The 15,923-nt window shown below is 44.6% G+C and overlaps 2 protein-coding genes and 2 pseudogenes across 2 annotated transcripts; 3 read left to right on the top strand and 1 right to left on the bottom strand.

The window, feature by feature from the left end:
* The first annotated feature begins 1,655 nt into the window (after nucleotides 1–1,655).
* LOC5579079 lies at nucleotides 1,656–8,791 on the top strand (annotated as a pseudogene).
* A 609-nt stretch (nucleotides 8,792–9,400) lies between these two features.
* On the bottom strand, nucleotides 9,401–10,075 carry LOC110680946 (histone H2A-beta, sperm). The gene is made up of 2 exons (XM_021856727.1): nucleotides 9,666–10,075; nucleotides 9,401–9,431 (listed from the first exon to the last, which is right to left on the bottom strand). Exons 1-2 carry the CDS (start codon nucleotides 9,977–9,979, stop codon nucleotides 9,401–9,403), a joined length of 345 nt encoding a protein of 114 aa, XP_021712419.1. The 5' UTR covers nucleotides 9,980–10,075.
* A 182-nt stretch (nucleotides 10,076–10,257) lies between these two features.
* LOC5579078 (histone H2B) lies at nucleotides 10,258–10,635 on the top strand. Its single transcript, XM_001657220.2, has one exon. It carries the CDS (start codon nucleotides 10,258–10,260, stop codon nucleotides 10,633–10,635), a length of 378 nt encoding a protein of 125 aa, XP_001657270.2.
* Nucleotides 10,636–12,946: 2,311 nt separating this feature from the next.
* Nucleotides 12,947–13,549, top strand: LOC110680947 (annotated as a pseudogene).
* The last annotated feature ends 2,374 nt before the right edge of the window (nucleotides 13,550–15,923 follow it).

The raw sequence follows: 15,923 nt of genomic DNA, 5'->3' as shown, positions 1-15,923 counted from the left end.
ATTAATTATAACGATTACAGTTGCAGAGATTTGGATCCCCATTCAGCTGCGTAATAAATAATAGGAATTTAATTGTTAAGCAGTATAGGGAAAAATCTGTTCACAAAAAAACCCTAGATCTAAGTTTTTCCATCAGTTTGAATTTAAAACAAGAAGATCCACTTCGTACGTTCAACATTTCTGCTGATTGCAAAAAAAAAAATGTTGTGCCAGCCATGTTGTACCTTAACCACACTTCATTCACTAGCAGAACGTTTAAAGTTCAATATTTATGCTGATTGCCATGTTGCACCTTAACAACTTCATTTTTGCTATCGGTTGTGCTGCATGTTAGTAGTTTAGACAATTTTGACATCATAGGACTAGCTAGCTAGGCAGGCATGATGACAAGTTTCTTCTCAACGTATTGGAAAGAAGCTCATTATGTTTTCTAGCGTCCCATTACAAACGATCTCGTAAGAGCATCCCAGCAGTTCAGGCTATCATAATAACGTTTATCGAACAACAGTTCGTCCCCTTGATGCTACAACTAGATAACTCGAAATTTGAAATTTTTGACTTCAATATGTCAAAACATTTTTCTTAATTAGATCTGCAAAATATCCACAGGTCTTAAGCGTGTGATTCAAAATACACAAGTTAAAGATTATTTTTCAATCATAATCTCTGCGATTAACCATCACCTTGTTAAACGGTCATACTTTCAAAGTTGCACATCTCAAAATTTTGATTTTCGAGTTATCTAGTTGTAGCATTAAGGGGACGAGTTGATGCAAATGTTATCGATCGGATAAGCTCGATAATGCCATCAATCAGTTCCCATTGATGGGGCCCATTCACATAGCTCATGGGTGGGTGGTGTGTCTTCGAGATGTAACGGGTCAAACGAAACAATGGGTGGTGGGCGCGTTGCAAATGGTCATTGTTGGCGTTATGAAATTTGCGAATGATGGTGACATGACACGTTGTGTGGTTGCCATTCGGCTTCCTGGCTCGGGTGTTGCTCAGTACTAGCACGGACAGACACGTTGAACAGCCCCTGAGGGCACTGTACACAAAAATATATCTCGATCGGGGGAGTGTAGGGTGCAGTTTCTACACCGGGAACACGTGCCGTGGGGCATGTTAGGGACTTCCGAGAACAATTTGTCGCGAATTCAGCGCGACATGTCCGGTACTACTGCCGCCAGAAGAGATTGTATGGAATGTTCATTCGATGCAACTGCAGCTAGCAAAACCGATGCCTATTCGGGCAGATTTCGCACTAGCTCATTTGCAGATTCCACCGCAGGGAGGGTGCTTGCTTTGCTTGCTTGCTTCTTGAAGTAAAACATTCTCAGATAAACTAGATCCATAGTAGCACGTGCACTGTCCTTTTCCAATGCAGTTGCCGCCGATGGCTGAGGCAAATGCCAGCAATTTGCACACATTCGACCAACCAACAGTGCACAGGTGGAAGGTGATTAGTGTTTGGTGACATTGTTTTCCGGACAAAATGGCACAAACTCGTGTGACTGACGTCATAGTCGAGCCCAAGTTTTCGGTATGTTTGATGAAAAACATCAAATTAACATTGTTCAAAGTTTACTAAAACCAAACGCGTAACATCGCTCGTCGGCACTGGGAATGACTTTGTTTGAGGCTCATTAGGGCCATTAGACACCGGCATACTGGCTATACCCGCATGTCACCGCAAAGAGCAACCATTCATGTTGCCAAATTCACCACCGCCGTGCAGGGTGGTATTGTTTCAATAGTTACTATTGATTGTTTTATCGAGCAAAGCCACACCATATGGCGCACGGGTGCTGTAAAGACATGTCTCAGCGGTGCTTCTCGCGAAACCGGCCCGATGTGGCGATGACGGGCTGCTAGCGAGACTCATGCACTCACCAAACGGACATACTAGACAGGCAAATACTTAGTGCGATTACCGGAAAAATGCGTTTTAAAAAGGTGTTACCAAAAATATGTACAATATTTCGCGAACAGTCATCCAGTGGACGACCATGTCTGCATCCCTAACACAGACGACGAAATCGAACACCGCACTGTTGCCAGAATTTCCGTCATTCATTCGTTTACTATCGCCATCGTGTGAGTGTTACTCTAGCTACCTATCGAGATGTCTGAAGTTGCCACTGAAGCCGCTGCCGCAGCCCCGGCTGCCTCGCCAGCCAAGACCAAGAAGCCAAGGGCCCCCAAGGGACAGGGCAAGCCGAAGAAGCCGTCGACCCACCCCCCAGTCAACGACATGGTTGTTGCTGCCATCAAAACCTTGAAGGAACGCAACGGGATCGTCCCTGCAGGCCATCAAGAGTACATCGCCGCCAACTACAAATGCGATGTGCAACTTGCCCCATTCCTCCAAGAGGCCTTGAAGAATGGCGTCGAGAAGGGCAAGTTCGTCCAAACCAAGGGCACCGGCGCTTCCGGTTCGTTCAAGCTGAAGGCTGAAGCTAAGAAGGCCCCGCCAGTGAGAAGAAACCGAAGAAGGCCGGCCGAGAAGAAGGCAAGAAGGCTACGGAGAGAAGAAGAAGGCCACCAAGAAACCAGCTGGGGAGAAGAAGGCCAAGAAGCCAGCCGGCGAGAAGAAAGCCAAGAAGCCGGCTGCAGCCAAGAAAGCCAAAGCTGCTGGTGCCAAGGCTGCCAAAAAGCGCCGGTGGTGTGAAGAAGGCTGCTGCTCCGAAGCAGAAGCCACCAAACCTTCCAAGACCGCCGCCAAGAAGCCCAAGACCCCAAAACCGAAGAAGGCCCTGCCCCAGCCCAAGAAAGCTGCCGCGAAGAAGACGCGCTGGCCAAGAAGTAAATTTGGGACCGCAACCGTACTGTTGTAAAACAGTATCTAACATCCAATCAGTCCTTTTCAGGACTACCATCCAAGTTTAGAACAAAGAGTTGCACAGTCAATGATATTCCATTCCTCTCACAGAGGGAAATAAATCCCCCGAAAAGTTACGTGCACTTTGCCACTGAATGGCGAATTCTTCCCGAACCCTTTCGCAAATCAATAAAATTGGCCAATCATGCAGCACTGGCTGGCACTCACTGTAGCGGTGCATCCGTACCCAAAGCAAACCTCCACTAGAGGAACAGCTTTTGATACACTCGAATGATTCAAGGATTTGAAGACGTCTGTCGACTTAAAGGCTCCCCCAGATCTAAGCGACTTTTTACGGCGACAGCGACAAAAAAAAAAAAAAAAAAAAAAAACGTCGCGATTTCGCTGATGCACTGTTTGATAAGCCACAGCGACGCGATTTCGCAGCGATTCGCGTCGTGTCAGTCAAGATGGTTCCATAGAAGAGTGCTTGCAGCGACACGACAACGAAATCGTGTCGCTGTCTGCCGTAAATACGTCGCGTAGTTTTGGGGGAGCTTATTTAAATCGGGTTGAGATTCGTAGCGTTGCCTTGTGAAACGCAAAACATGTTTTCGCGGCAACCCTGGAATCGAACACAAGGACCTTCGCGATCGATAGCCCGTGCGTTTTCAATACACTCAGGCAAATGGACTATCGAAATACATTGGATGCACTTATGAAATTCGCCACAATAATCGGGTTTGAAATTCATAGCTTTGCCTTATGAAAAGCCCCAAAACATTGGCAACCAAAAAATTGTTTCTCCGCAGCAACTGGAATCGAACCAAGGACCTTGCGATCGTTAGGTCTGTGCGTACACCCACGCCGCCTACCGACGCCTGGATGTGAGTTGATGCTAAAACGAAACATAAAGCGTTCGTATGTCAAAATGCAAAATGTATGCATTTTCGATAGTCTAGTTCACAGGTCCCGTACGTACCGGACCTCTGGGCAGGCTGAGTATCGACATCCCAAGTAGAGCGGTCAAGTACAGTTTGCTGCTAATTACCAAAGTATCTTGACAGCTGATCCAGTATGAGCGAACTGCCACTATTTTCCTTGCGGAATAAATCAAATTACTCTTGTGGATGTTGCAAATTAAATTAATTGGCAGTAAAATATACTAAGGCCCAGGGATTGGCTTCTGAAAATCTCAATCTTTCGGGGCCAATGGGTCGACCTTGCTCAGTATGTTTTGATTTCGTAATCCAATGCTGTTTCCACTATTCCAAAGATGAGAGCAAATTAATACAGTTTGTGCTTGCCGCACAATTTCGTAGGTACCGAAGCAAGATTCAGAATCAGTCATCATCGTGCCTTTCGATTGATTCTGAACTGCACATAACGGGACTTCGATCGCCAACTTCCAGAGGAAATAATTTCCCCACATGCGGTGTAACTGATTTATAAGCGTGATTGGCGAATCGAACGCCTCACATCCCCATCGCAGTTTGGGTAACGAGAGAAAGAGAGTGAAGCACCGCCGCCATTTGCTTGCGTGCACGCGAGAAAAATTTGCGGCTCGAAAAATTCTGGCCCTGAGCTCCCTGACACTCAAATTGAAACCGGTAAATTACTTCCGCCGCTGTTACTACACGTGGAGCATTTCCGTTGGAGTGAACGCGTCTTCATTATCAAAATTTTTTGTGCTCATTCTTTTGATTTATTTCGCACATGGGGTTTGCGAATGCCTCTTCCTTCTTCTCATTTTTCCTTGGCCGGCTTCTCAACTTTAATTTTTATGTGACCATTTTGCTCACATGGCTTGTTGGGACCGACTTTACCACTACACTAAGGAAGGCCTTAACTGCTATTTATCAACATTATGCCTTCAAGTGCGTCTTACTGCCGAGTTTCAGATATTTGGCCGACAAAAACTCCAAGATGCCAAAATAAATCAGTGTTTCATTAAATTGATGTTTCTCTAAAGTAATTAAAATCTAGGGTGAATTAAAAAAATAAAACAAACCCACACATGTAGCAGCATCTACCTTACCTATTCAATTTGTAATCGATTAGTTAACTAATGAGAGATTAGAAACTCTTAAAATGCTGTTCCCAAGGAAATCTGGATTTATTGTGGTATGGATATTCAACAACTTAGGATTTTTTTTTTTTTTGTATCCAATATGTTTGAGTGCAAAAACTTTCGGCAAGATTATTTTAGGCTAGTAAACTTTTCTTTCCAAACTCTTGAGTCGAAAAGTTAGAGCCAAGCTCAAAAAAATCAAACAAACATTGTACTACATTGCTAATTATTGAGAAAGTGAAACCTTTTTAAGAAGTTAGTACCCGTAAAATGGGGTGTTAAGGACTCGTGGGGTTTTTAAGGGATTGAACTTCTCCATCAAGTTTGAAAAAGTCACAAAACGTCGGAAGTCGATATATCAGTCATCTGAAATGCTTGCTTTGTTCGGAGGATTGTGAGCTGCATTATGTGATCGGGGATATCTATTAATATTAGGTATTGTGGAGTCTAGATATTGAAAACGATTCAAACCATTTTTGAAAGAATTTTATTGGCAAAAAAGATTCAACTACAAAACAATGAAACAATATTAACAAAAATATGTGGGTAACCCAGAACATAAGTATATTTAATTGAGATCACAACGCAGACAAAAGCTTTTGAAAATGTTATCTAGATTTCGCCTTTAATATTTCTTATGGAAAAAGTCTCTTTTTGAAAGTTAGCGGGGTGTTAGGGGATTATCTTTTCTACTTTTTCCAAGTTACAAAACTCGTTCGATTTATGCCGATATATATTCCATTATACTTTAGGCTTGTTCCGTGAAGTAAAACTGCATTGTAAAGGTTAAGGGGACTATTTTGTTTGTTACTGAATATTACTAAAATGTCTAGCCTGAAAAAATGGGAATTTTTTTTTTTATTTCTCAGAGGCACCCGAGTTGCGCGAAGAGTGAAACCAAATCTACCTATCGAACTGTCAAACTGTCTACCTATTCGAGCAGACCAGCAAAACAAATAGGGGCTATTTTCGAAGACGAAGAAGAACAATCATTCAAAGAAGCAAATGCAAATATATAGGTTATGATCCTGTTGCATTTAAGTATCAAAACCAATTCAAGCCAATTTCAATATCGAGTTAGGGAGAGTTAACTGTATATAGGTTATGATCCTGTGCATTCAAGTATCAAAAACAATTCAAGACAATTTTAACGAAGTATTGACAGTTCCAGATTAATAACTATGAAAGATCTAGCAGTTAAAAGAAAACGGTTTGCGTTTGCAGGAGTTCCAAGTTCGATAATATTGATGTATTATCTGATTAAGGTTGAGCATAACTTATGAAAATGAATGAAAGCATCAAAGTTATTGATCAAAAAGATTATGTTTTGTTGTTGGCATAATATGGTTTTCATTTGCGAAAGTCAAATTCCTTTACACCCTGTTTTGCAGTTACGTCAAAAATCACACATTTTCATGATTATCTCAGAAATCTGTCATAGGATCCTCAGCAATTGTGTTTGGCACGCGACGAGAGAATACAGTACTGACCCGATTTTGTCAGCCAATTTTAGATTTGTCAAAAAATTGGTATCGTCATGCTTTACCACGTACCCTCTTTAAAAGTCCATGTAACCCATGTCGAAATTTGAAAATTCATCGAGGGGCTGACAAAATCGGGTCCTTACTGTAGTAGGGCTGTCCTTTGTTTAATTATTGACATACTAGAAGTTGCTTGAAAACACCCCATTTTACGGTAGACATTATCATCAATCCCACTTTCAATGCATTTCAATGAAAGCTTCGAAGCTTGAAAATGTTCGTTCAAAACGATTTTCCCGGTGACCTTCCTCAAATTCCCGTCTTTCTCCCGGTTCGGTGATTCGTTTCGTTTCGGGGTGCGCGAACACAATTCCAGTGCTTGTAAATATTGATTGCAACCGCATCCAGTGAGCGGGGACATTATGGGACATTTCTCATAAGGCACAGTGTGGAACATGATGAAATATTTGTTCGTTCCATCGCATTGTGGAACCGAGCGAGGCAAACTAAGAAGTTCCTAACGCAATCCTAATGGAATTTGATGAGGGTGAAAATAGGGAGTGGTACGAACGAGCGTTCCGTACCTTACACTGAAGTCCGGAGTTGAGATGCATGCACGTGAGATTGGTATGGAAAGATGCACGCACTGGAGTTTCAACCCGGCGTGGCCATCATAGCGGTTGTTGTTTTCGAACCGAAACCGAAGCACAACAAGTAAGTAACAACAGTAGTGTGCCACCCCGGGAAATGACAGTGCTGACTAGACTAGACTATGTATGGTATATATATCGTCCCCTTTGATGCTACAAACTAGATAACTCGAAATTCGAAATTTTTGACTTCAATATGTCAAAACATTTTTCTTAATTAGATCTGCAAAAATATCCACAGGTCTTAAGCGTGTGATTCCAAAATACACAAGTTAAAGATTATTTTTCAATCATAATCTCTGCGATTAACCATCACCTTGTTAAACGGTCATACTTTCAAAGTTGCACATCTCAAAATTTTGATTTTCGAGTTATCTAGTTGGTAGCATTAAGGGGACGATATAATATATTGGCATTTTATGGTGTCTTCCAATCGGAGACGAGAATTTTCTCCCCAAGCCACGCCACCAGCCGGACTGCAAAAGCGTGTAGTGCTTGTCCCATTAGATTACCCTTGCTTTTAGTGTGTGTGAACATTTTGTCATATCAACTCTTTGATGAGTGTGTTTGGTGGCCCTGAAAAGGGCCGTTTGAAGAGCGAAACTTTGGAATGCGATTTAACCTCCGAAACCGTACAGGGTGCGTCCCTGACGCTTCAGAGCGTAGACAACATCCATAGCGGTACACGGTTTTACGCTTGGCGTGTTCAGTGTAGGTAACGGCATCACGGAATGACGTTTTCCAGGAACACCTTCAACACACCACGAGTTTCCTCGTAGATAAGTCCGGAGATACGCTTGACTCCTCCACGACGAGCCAGACGAACGGATTGGCGGGCTTGGTGATACCCTGGATGTTATCACCGCAAAACCTTGGCGATGACGCCTTGCGCCTCCTTTTCCCGAGTCCCTTTGCCTCCCTTGCCACGGCCGGTCATTTTGGATGAATTTGGTTCTGTGTTCGACGACGGTAGTACTGGAACTGATGGCTGCGCCAAACACTAGCGGCCACTTTTATACCCACTCGAGGTTGAGTCTTTCTTTCATCTCTTGCTTGTTCTATTCTTCCGTGGCTTCCGATTGTTGCCTGCATCGATATGAGCATATAAAAGAGGACTGCCTGGTTTTTTGACCCTCATTCTGTCGCTGCGTTTCAACTGATCCGTTTGGGATTGAAAGCAAATTAATCATCATCTAACACAATGGCCCGTACCCAAGCAGACCTGCTCGTAAGTCTATCTGGAGGAAAAGCTCCTCGCAAGCAGCTGGCTACCAAAGAGCCGCTCGCAAGAGCGCCCCAGCCACCGGAGGTGTCAAGAAGCCTCACCGTTATCGGCCAGGAACCGTTGCTCTGCGTGAAATCCGTCGCTACCAAAAGTCGACTGAGCTGCTGATCCCGCAAGCTGCCATTCCAGCGTCTGGTTCGTGAGATCGCCCAGGACCTTCAAGACCGATTCTGCGCTTCCAGAGGCTCGGCTGTCATGGCCCTGCAGGAAGCGAGCGAGGCCTATCTGGTCGGTCTTTTCGAAGATACCAACCTTTGCGCCATCCACGCCAAGCGTGTCACCATTATGCCCAAGGACATCCAGCTGGCTCGCCGTATCCGTGGGAGAACGCGCTTAAATTCGGTCTGCATTATAGTTTGCCATTCTCAAACAAAACGGCCCTTTTCAGGGCCACTAGAGCATTCCCTAAAAGAGTTGTGTGAGCAATTTTTCCCTTCAGTGTACCTAAAACTGTTTGTTCCCCCTGGGGGAACTACTTCCTAAAGCCCCTTGACCAACCGAACGATCATACTCTCAACACTGATGAGGGGAGGTACGTCAACCAACCGACAACTCGAGTTGTCCCTTCATGCTTCGCTTTGCACACACTTTTGAATGTGCATCTCCAGCGCGGACTTCATTCTCTGGTACCGGCCGTATGTTTCCCCTTCTTCTTATGCTCTTTTCCGGATTCAGAAGCTTTCCCAGCTCGCCTCCCCTTGTTGCTACAAACTAGACAACTCGAACATCCAACATTGAAAGTTTGACCGTATGATTGAAACGTAATCTTTGGCTTGTTTACTTTGAATCACACCCCTATGATAGTTATAATTGTGGGGTTTGGAAATTGATTGATTCCCTCAATATTAGGAGCTCCTGATATAGCCTTTCCTCGAATAAATAATATAAGTTTTTAAATACTACCTGCTTCATCAACTCTTCTACTGTCAAGCAGTAGATAGTAGAAAATGGGGCAGGAACTGGATGAACAGTTTACCCTCCTCTCTCTTCAGGAACAGCTCACGCAGGGCTGGCTGTTTCAATGTTTTATGTTTCTGTTTCGGCAAATTGAACTCCAAAAATCGAAAGTTCGAGGTATCCCGAACAGAACATTTAAGAAGCCCAAACGTTTCCCCCGCGGAATCTAGGAATTGATTCAGAAATGGTCATAATATGGCCGATATCTCTTCATCGATCCTCTCTGTGGCTAAATTAGATAAATCTGCAATATTTCAACAACAACTCTCTAGCGGTGGACTGGATATTGTCGTCCTGAAAAGGACGGTTTTTGGTTTGATGCACGCAGTGTAGTAACTTATGCCTTCTTCTCGGTTTTCTTCGGCAGCAAGACAGCCTGAATGTTGGGGCAGAACACCACCTTGGGGCGATGGTAACACCGGACAGCAGCTTGTTCAATTCTTCGTCGTTGCGGATGGCCAACTGCAGATGACGGGGAATGATTCTGGTCTTCTTGTTGTCACGGGCAGCGTTTCCTGCCAATTCGAGCACTTCAGCGGCCAGATATTCCATAACGGCAGCCAAGTAGACTGGAGCGCCGGCACCGACACGCTCGGCATAGTTGCCCTTCCGGAGCAGACGGTGAATACGACCGACTGGGAACTGCAATCCAGCGCGGTTGGAACGGGACTTTGCCTTTCCCTTAACTTTGCCTCCTTTGCCGCGGCCAGACATTTTGTGGTTGAGTTTGAGTGGACTTGAGAAACAAACGTTCACGAAGCGTACGTAAGCGGTACTGATGGTGATTTCACCGGATGAGGGTATCTTTTATACATGCGTAGCCCTGCGCTGCACTCATACTAGGATGGTACGAACGAAATGGATGAAGTAGCAAACGAAGCGAAGGGGCGGAACAGCGCTCACCATTCTACGGGTATAAAAGAGAACCGACTGGTTCGGTCGGGCATCAGTTTCAGTTTTCGTTTGGAATCTAAAACAACGTTAGCAGCACGATGGCACCGAAAACCAGCGGAAAGGCCGCGAAGAAATCCGGCAAGGCCCAGAAGAACATTGTCAAGGGCGATAAGAAGAAGAAGAAGCAGCGCAGGAAGGAAAGCTACGCCATCTACATCTACAAGGTGTTGAAGCAAGTTCACCCCGACACTGGCGTTTCGTCGAAAGCCATGAGCATCATGAACAGCTTCGTCAACGGACATCTTGAGCGTATTGCCGCCGAAGCCTCCCGCCTGGCCCACTACAACAAGCGTTCGACGATCACATCCCGCGAAATCCAAACCGCCGTCCGGCTTCTGCTCCGGGAGAGTTGGCCAAGCACGCCGTTTCGGAAGGCACCAAGGCCGTCACCAAATACACCAGCTCCAAGTAAATGACGACCGACACTGCGTTCAATCACACCAAACCAAAAGGCCCTTTTCAGGGCCACTATTTCAATCCCGAAAAAGAGTTGATTTTGAAAATCTGACACTAGACTGTTTTATCACACTATTGAAACCGACTGAGGTAGTGCCACGGCGGTGACTTCATACGTGACAACACCCCCCTCTCTTATCAGTTTGAATTTATTCAATTCATTTTATTTATTCGATGTTATCAGTTTCAGTATTGATTAATTATAACGATTACAGTTGCAGAGATTTGGATCCCCATTCAGCTGCGTAATAAATAATAGGAATTTAATTGTTAAGCAGTATAGGGAAAAATCTGTTCACAAAAAAACCCTAGATCTAAGTTTTTCCATCAGTTTGAATTTAAAACAAGAAGATCCACTTCGTACGTTCAACATTTCTGCTGATTGCAAAAAAAAAAATGTTGTGCCAGCCATGTTGTACCTTAACCACACTTCATTCACTAGCAGAACGTTTAAAGTTCAATATTTATGCTGATTGCCATGTTGCACCTTAACAACTTCATTTTTGCTATCGGTTGTGCTGCATGTTAGTAGTTTAGACAATTTTTGACATCATAGGACTAGCTAGCTAGGCAGGCATGATGACAAGTTTCTTCTCAACGTATTGGAAAGAAGCTCATTATGTTTTCTAGCGTCCCATTACAAACGATCTCGTAAGAGCATCCCAGCAGTTCAGGCTATCATAATAACGTTTATCGAACAACAGTTCGTCCCCTTGATGCTACAACTAGATAACTCGAAATTTGAAATTTTTGACTTCAATATGTCAAAAACATTTTTCTTAATTAGATCTGCAAAATATCCACAGGTCTTAAGCGTGTGATTCAAAATACACAAGTTAAAGATTATTTTTCAATCATAATCTCTTGCGATTAACCATCACCTTGTTAAACGGTCATACTTTCAAAGTTGCACATCTCAAAATTTTGATTTTCGAGTTATCTAGTTGTAGCATTAAGGGGACGAGTTGATGCAAATGTTATCGATCGGATAAGCTCGATAATGCCATCAATCAGTTCCCATTGATGGGGCCCATTCACATAGCTCATGGGTGGGTGGTGTGTCTTCGAGATGTAACGGGTCAAACGAAACAATGGGTGGTGGGCGCGTTGCAAATGGTCATTGTTGGCGTTATGAAATTTGCGAATGATGGTGACATGACACGTTGTGTGGTTGCCATTCGGCTTCCTGGCTCGGGTGTTGCTCAGTACTAGCACGGACAGACACGTTGAACAGCCCCTGAGGGCACTGTACACAAAAATATATCTCGATCGGGGGAGTGTAGGGTGCAGTTTCTACACCGGAACACGTGCCGTGGGGCATGTTAGGGACTTCCGAGAACAATTTGTCGCGAATTCAGCGCGACATGTCCGGTACTACTGCCGCCAGAAGAGATTGTATGGAATGTTCATTCGATGCAACTGCAGCTAGCAAAACCGATGCCTATTCGGGCAGATTTCGCACTAGCTCATTTGCAGATTCCACCGCAGGGAGGGTGCTTGCTTTGGCTTGCTTGCTTCTTGAAGTAAAACATTCTCAGATAAAACTAGATCCATAGTAGCACGTGCACTGTCCTTTTCCAATGCAGTTGCCGCCGATGGCTGAGGCAAATGCCAGCAATTTGCACACATTCGACCAACCAACAGTGCACAGGTGGAAGGTGATTAGTGTTTGGTGACATTGTTTTCCGGACAAAATGGCACAAACTCGTGTGACTGACGTCATAGTCGAGCCCAAGTTTTCGGTATGTTTGATGAAAAAACATCAAATTAACATTGTTCAAAGTTTTACTAAAACCAAACGCGTAACATCGCTCGGTCGGCACTGGGAATGACTTTGTTTGAGGCTCATTAGGGGCCATTAGACACCGGCATACTGGCTATACCCGCATGTCACCGCAAAGAGCAACCATTCATGTTGCCCAAATTCACCACCCGCCGTGCAGGGTGGTATTGTTCAATAGTTACTATTGATTGTTTTATCGAGCAAAGCCACACCATATGGCGCACGGGTGCTGTAAAGACATGTCTCAGCGGTGCTTCTCGCGAAACCGGCCCGATGTGGCGATGACGGGCTGCTAGCGAGACTCATGCACTCACCAAACGGACATACTAGACAGGCAAATACTTAGTGCGATTACCGGAAAAAATGCGTTTTAAAAAGGTGTTACCAAAAATATGTACAATATTTCGCGAACAGTCATCCAGTGGACGACCATGTCTGCATCCCTAACACAGACGACGAAATCGAACACCGCACTGTTGCCAAGAATTTCCGTCATTCATTCGTTTACTATCGCCATCGTGTGAGTGTTACTCTAGCTACCTATCGAGATGTCTGAAGTTGCCACTGAAGCCGCTGCCGCAGCCCCGGCTGCCTCGCCAGCCAAGACCAAGAAGCCAAGGGCCCCCAAGGGACAGGGCAAGCCGAAGAAGCCGTCGACCCACCCCCCAGTCAACGACATGGTTGTTGCTGCCATCAAAACCTTGAAGGAACGCAACGGATCGTCCCTGCAGGCCATCAAGAAGTACATCGCCGCCAACTACAAATGCGATGTCGCCAAGCTTGCCCCATTCTCAAGAAGGCCTTGAAGAATGGCGTCGAGAAGGGCAAGTTCGTCCAAACAAGGGCACCGGCGCTTCCGGTTCGTTCAAGCTGAAGCTGAAGCTAAGAAGGCCGCCAGTGAGAAGAAACCGAAGAAGGCCGGCGAGAAGAAGGCCAAGAAGGCTACCGGAGAGAAGAAAGGCCACCAAGAAACCAGGCTGGGGAGAAGAAGGCCAAGAAGCCAGCCGCGAGAAGAAAGCCAAGAAGCCGGCTGCAGCCAAGAAAGCCCAAAGCTGCTGGTGCCAAGGCTGCCAAAAAGGCCGGTGGTGTGAAGAAGGCTGCTGCTCCGAAGCAGAAGGCCACCAAACCTTCCAAAGACCGCCGCCAAGAAGCCCAAGACCCCAAAACCGAAGAAGGCTGCCCCAGCCAAGAAAGCTGCCGCGAAGAAGACCGCTGCCAAGAAGTAAATTTGGGACAGCAACCGTACTGTTGTAAAACAGTATCTAACATCCAATCAGTCCTTTTCAGGACTACCATCCAAGTTTAGAACAAAGAGTTGCACAGTCAATGATATTCCATTCCTCTCACAGAGGAAATAAATCCCCCCGAAAAGTTACGTGCACTTTGCCACTGAATGGCGAATTCTTCCCGAACCCTTTCGCAAATCAATAAAATTGGCCATCATGCAGCACTGGCTGGGCACTCACTGTAGCGGTGCATCCGTACCCAAAGCAAACCTCCACTAGAGGAACAGCTTTTGATACACTCGAATGATTCAAGGATTTGAAGACGTCTGTCGACTTAAAGGCTCCCCCAGATCTAAGCGACTTTTTACGGCGACAGCGACAAAAAAAAAAAAAAAAAAAAAAACGTCGCGATTCGCTGATGCACTGTTGATAAGCCACAGCGACGCGATTTCGCAAGCGATTCGCGTCGTGTCAGTCAAGATGGTTCCATAGAAGAGTGCTTGCAGCGACACGACAACGAAATCGTGTCGCTGTCGCCGTAAAACGTCGCGTAGTTTTGGGGGAGCCTTATTTAAATCGGGTTGAGATTCGTAGCGTTGCCTTGTGAAACCAAACATGTTTTCGCGGCAACCTGGAATCGAACCCAAGGACCTTGCGATCGATAGGCCCGTGCGTTTTCAATACACTCAGGCAAATGGACTATCGAAATACATTGGATGCACTTATGAAAATTCGCCGACAATAAATCGGGTTTGAATTCATAGCTTTGCCTTATGAAAGCCAAACATTTGGCAACAAAAAAATGTTTCTTCGCAGCAACCTGGAATCGAACCAAGGACCTTGCGATCGTTAGGTCTGTGCGTACACCACGCGCCTACCGACGCCTGGATGTGAGTTGATGCTAAAACGAAACATAAAGCGTTCGTATGTCAAAATGCAAAATGTATGCATTTCGATAGTCTAGTTCACAGGTCCGTACGTTACCGGACCTACTGGGCAGGCTGAGTATCGACATCCCAAGTAGAGCGGTCAAGTACAGTTTGCTGCTAATTACCAAAGTAATCTTGACAGCTGATCCAGTATGAGCGAACTGCCACTATTTTCCTTGCGGAATAATCAAATTACTCTTGTGGATGTTGCAAATTAAATTAATTGCAGTAAAATATACTAAAGCCCAGGGATTGGCTTCTGAAAATCTCAATCTTTCGGGGCCAATGGGTCGACCTTGCTCAGTATGTTTGATTTTCGTAATCCAATGCTGTTCCACTATTCCAAAGATGAGAGCAAATTAATACAGTTTGTGCTTGCCGCACAATTTCGTAGGTACCGAAGCAAGATTCAGAATCAGTCATCATCGTGCCTTTCGATTGATTCTGAACTGCACATAACGGGACTTCGATCGCCAACTTCCAGAGGAATAATTTCCCCACTGCGTGTAACTGATTTTAAGCGTGATTGGCGAATCGAACGCCTCACATCCCCATCGCAGTTTGGGTACGAGAGAAAGAGAGTGAGCACCGCCGCCATTTGCTTGCGTGCACCGAGAAAAATTTGCGGCTCGAAAATTTGGCCCTGAGCTCCTGACACTCAAATTGAAACCGGTAAATTACTTCCGCCGCTGTTACTACACGTGGAGCATTTCCGTTGGAGTGAACGCGTCTTCATTATCAAAATTTTTTGTGCTCATTCTTTTGATTTATTTCGCACATGGGGTTTTGCGAATGCCTCTTCTTCTTCTCATTTTTCTTGGCCGGCTTCTCACTTTATTTTTTATGTGACCATTTTGCTCACATGGCTTGTTGGGACCGACTTTACCACTACACTAAGGAAGGCCTTAACTGCTATTTATCAACATTATGCTCTTCAAGTGCGTCTTACTGCCGAGTTTCAGATAATTTGGCCGACAAAAACTCCAGATGCCAAAATAAATCAGTGTTTCATTAAATTGATGTTTCTCTAAAGTAATTAAATCTAGGGTGAATTAAAAAAATAAAACAAACCCACACATGTAGCAGCATCTACCTTACCTATTCAATTTGTAATCGATTAGTTAACTAATGAGAGATTAGAAACTCTTAAAATGCTGTTCCCAAGGAAATCTGGATTTATTGTGGTATGGATATTCAACAACTTAGGATTTTTTTTTTTTTTTGTATCCAATATGTTTGAGTGCAAAAACTTTCGGCAAGATTATTTTAGGCTAGTAAACTTTTTTTCAAACTCTTGAGTCGAAAAGTTA

Source organism: Aedes aegypti, unplaced genomic scaffold (assembly GCF_002204515.2).
Source record: "Aedes aegypti strain LVP_AGWG unplaced genomic scaffold, AaegL5.0 Primary Assembly AGWG_AaegL5_hic_scaff_2146_PBJ_arrow, whole genome shotgun sequence".
Taxonomy (NCBI): Eukaryota; Metazoa; Arthropoda; class Insecta; order Diptera; family Culicidae; genus Aedes; species Aedes aegypti.
The sequence above is the reverse complement of the archived record's forward strand: the minus strand, read 5'-3'. Positions and strand labels throughout refer to the sequence as shown.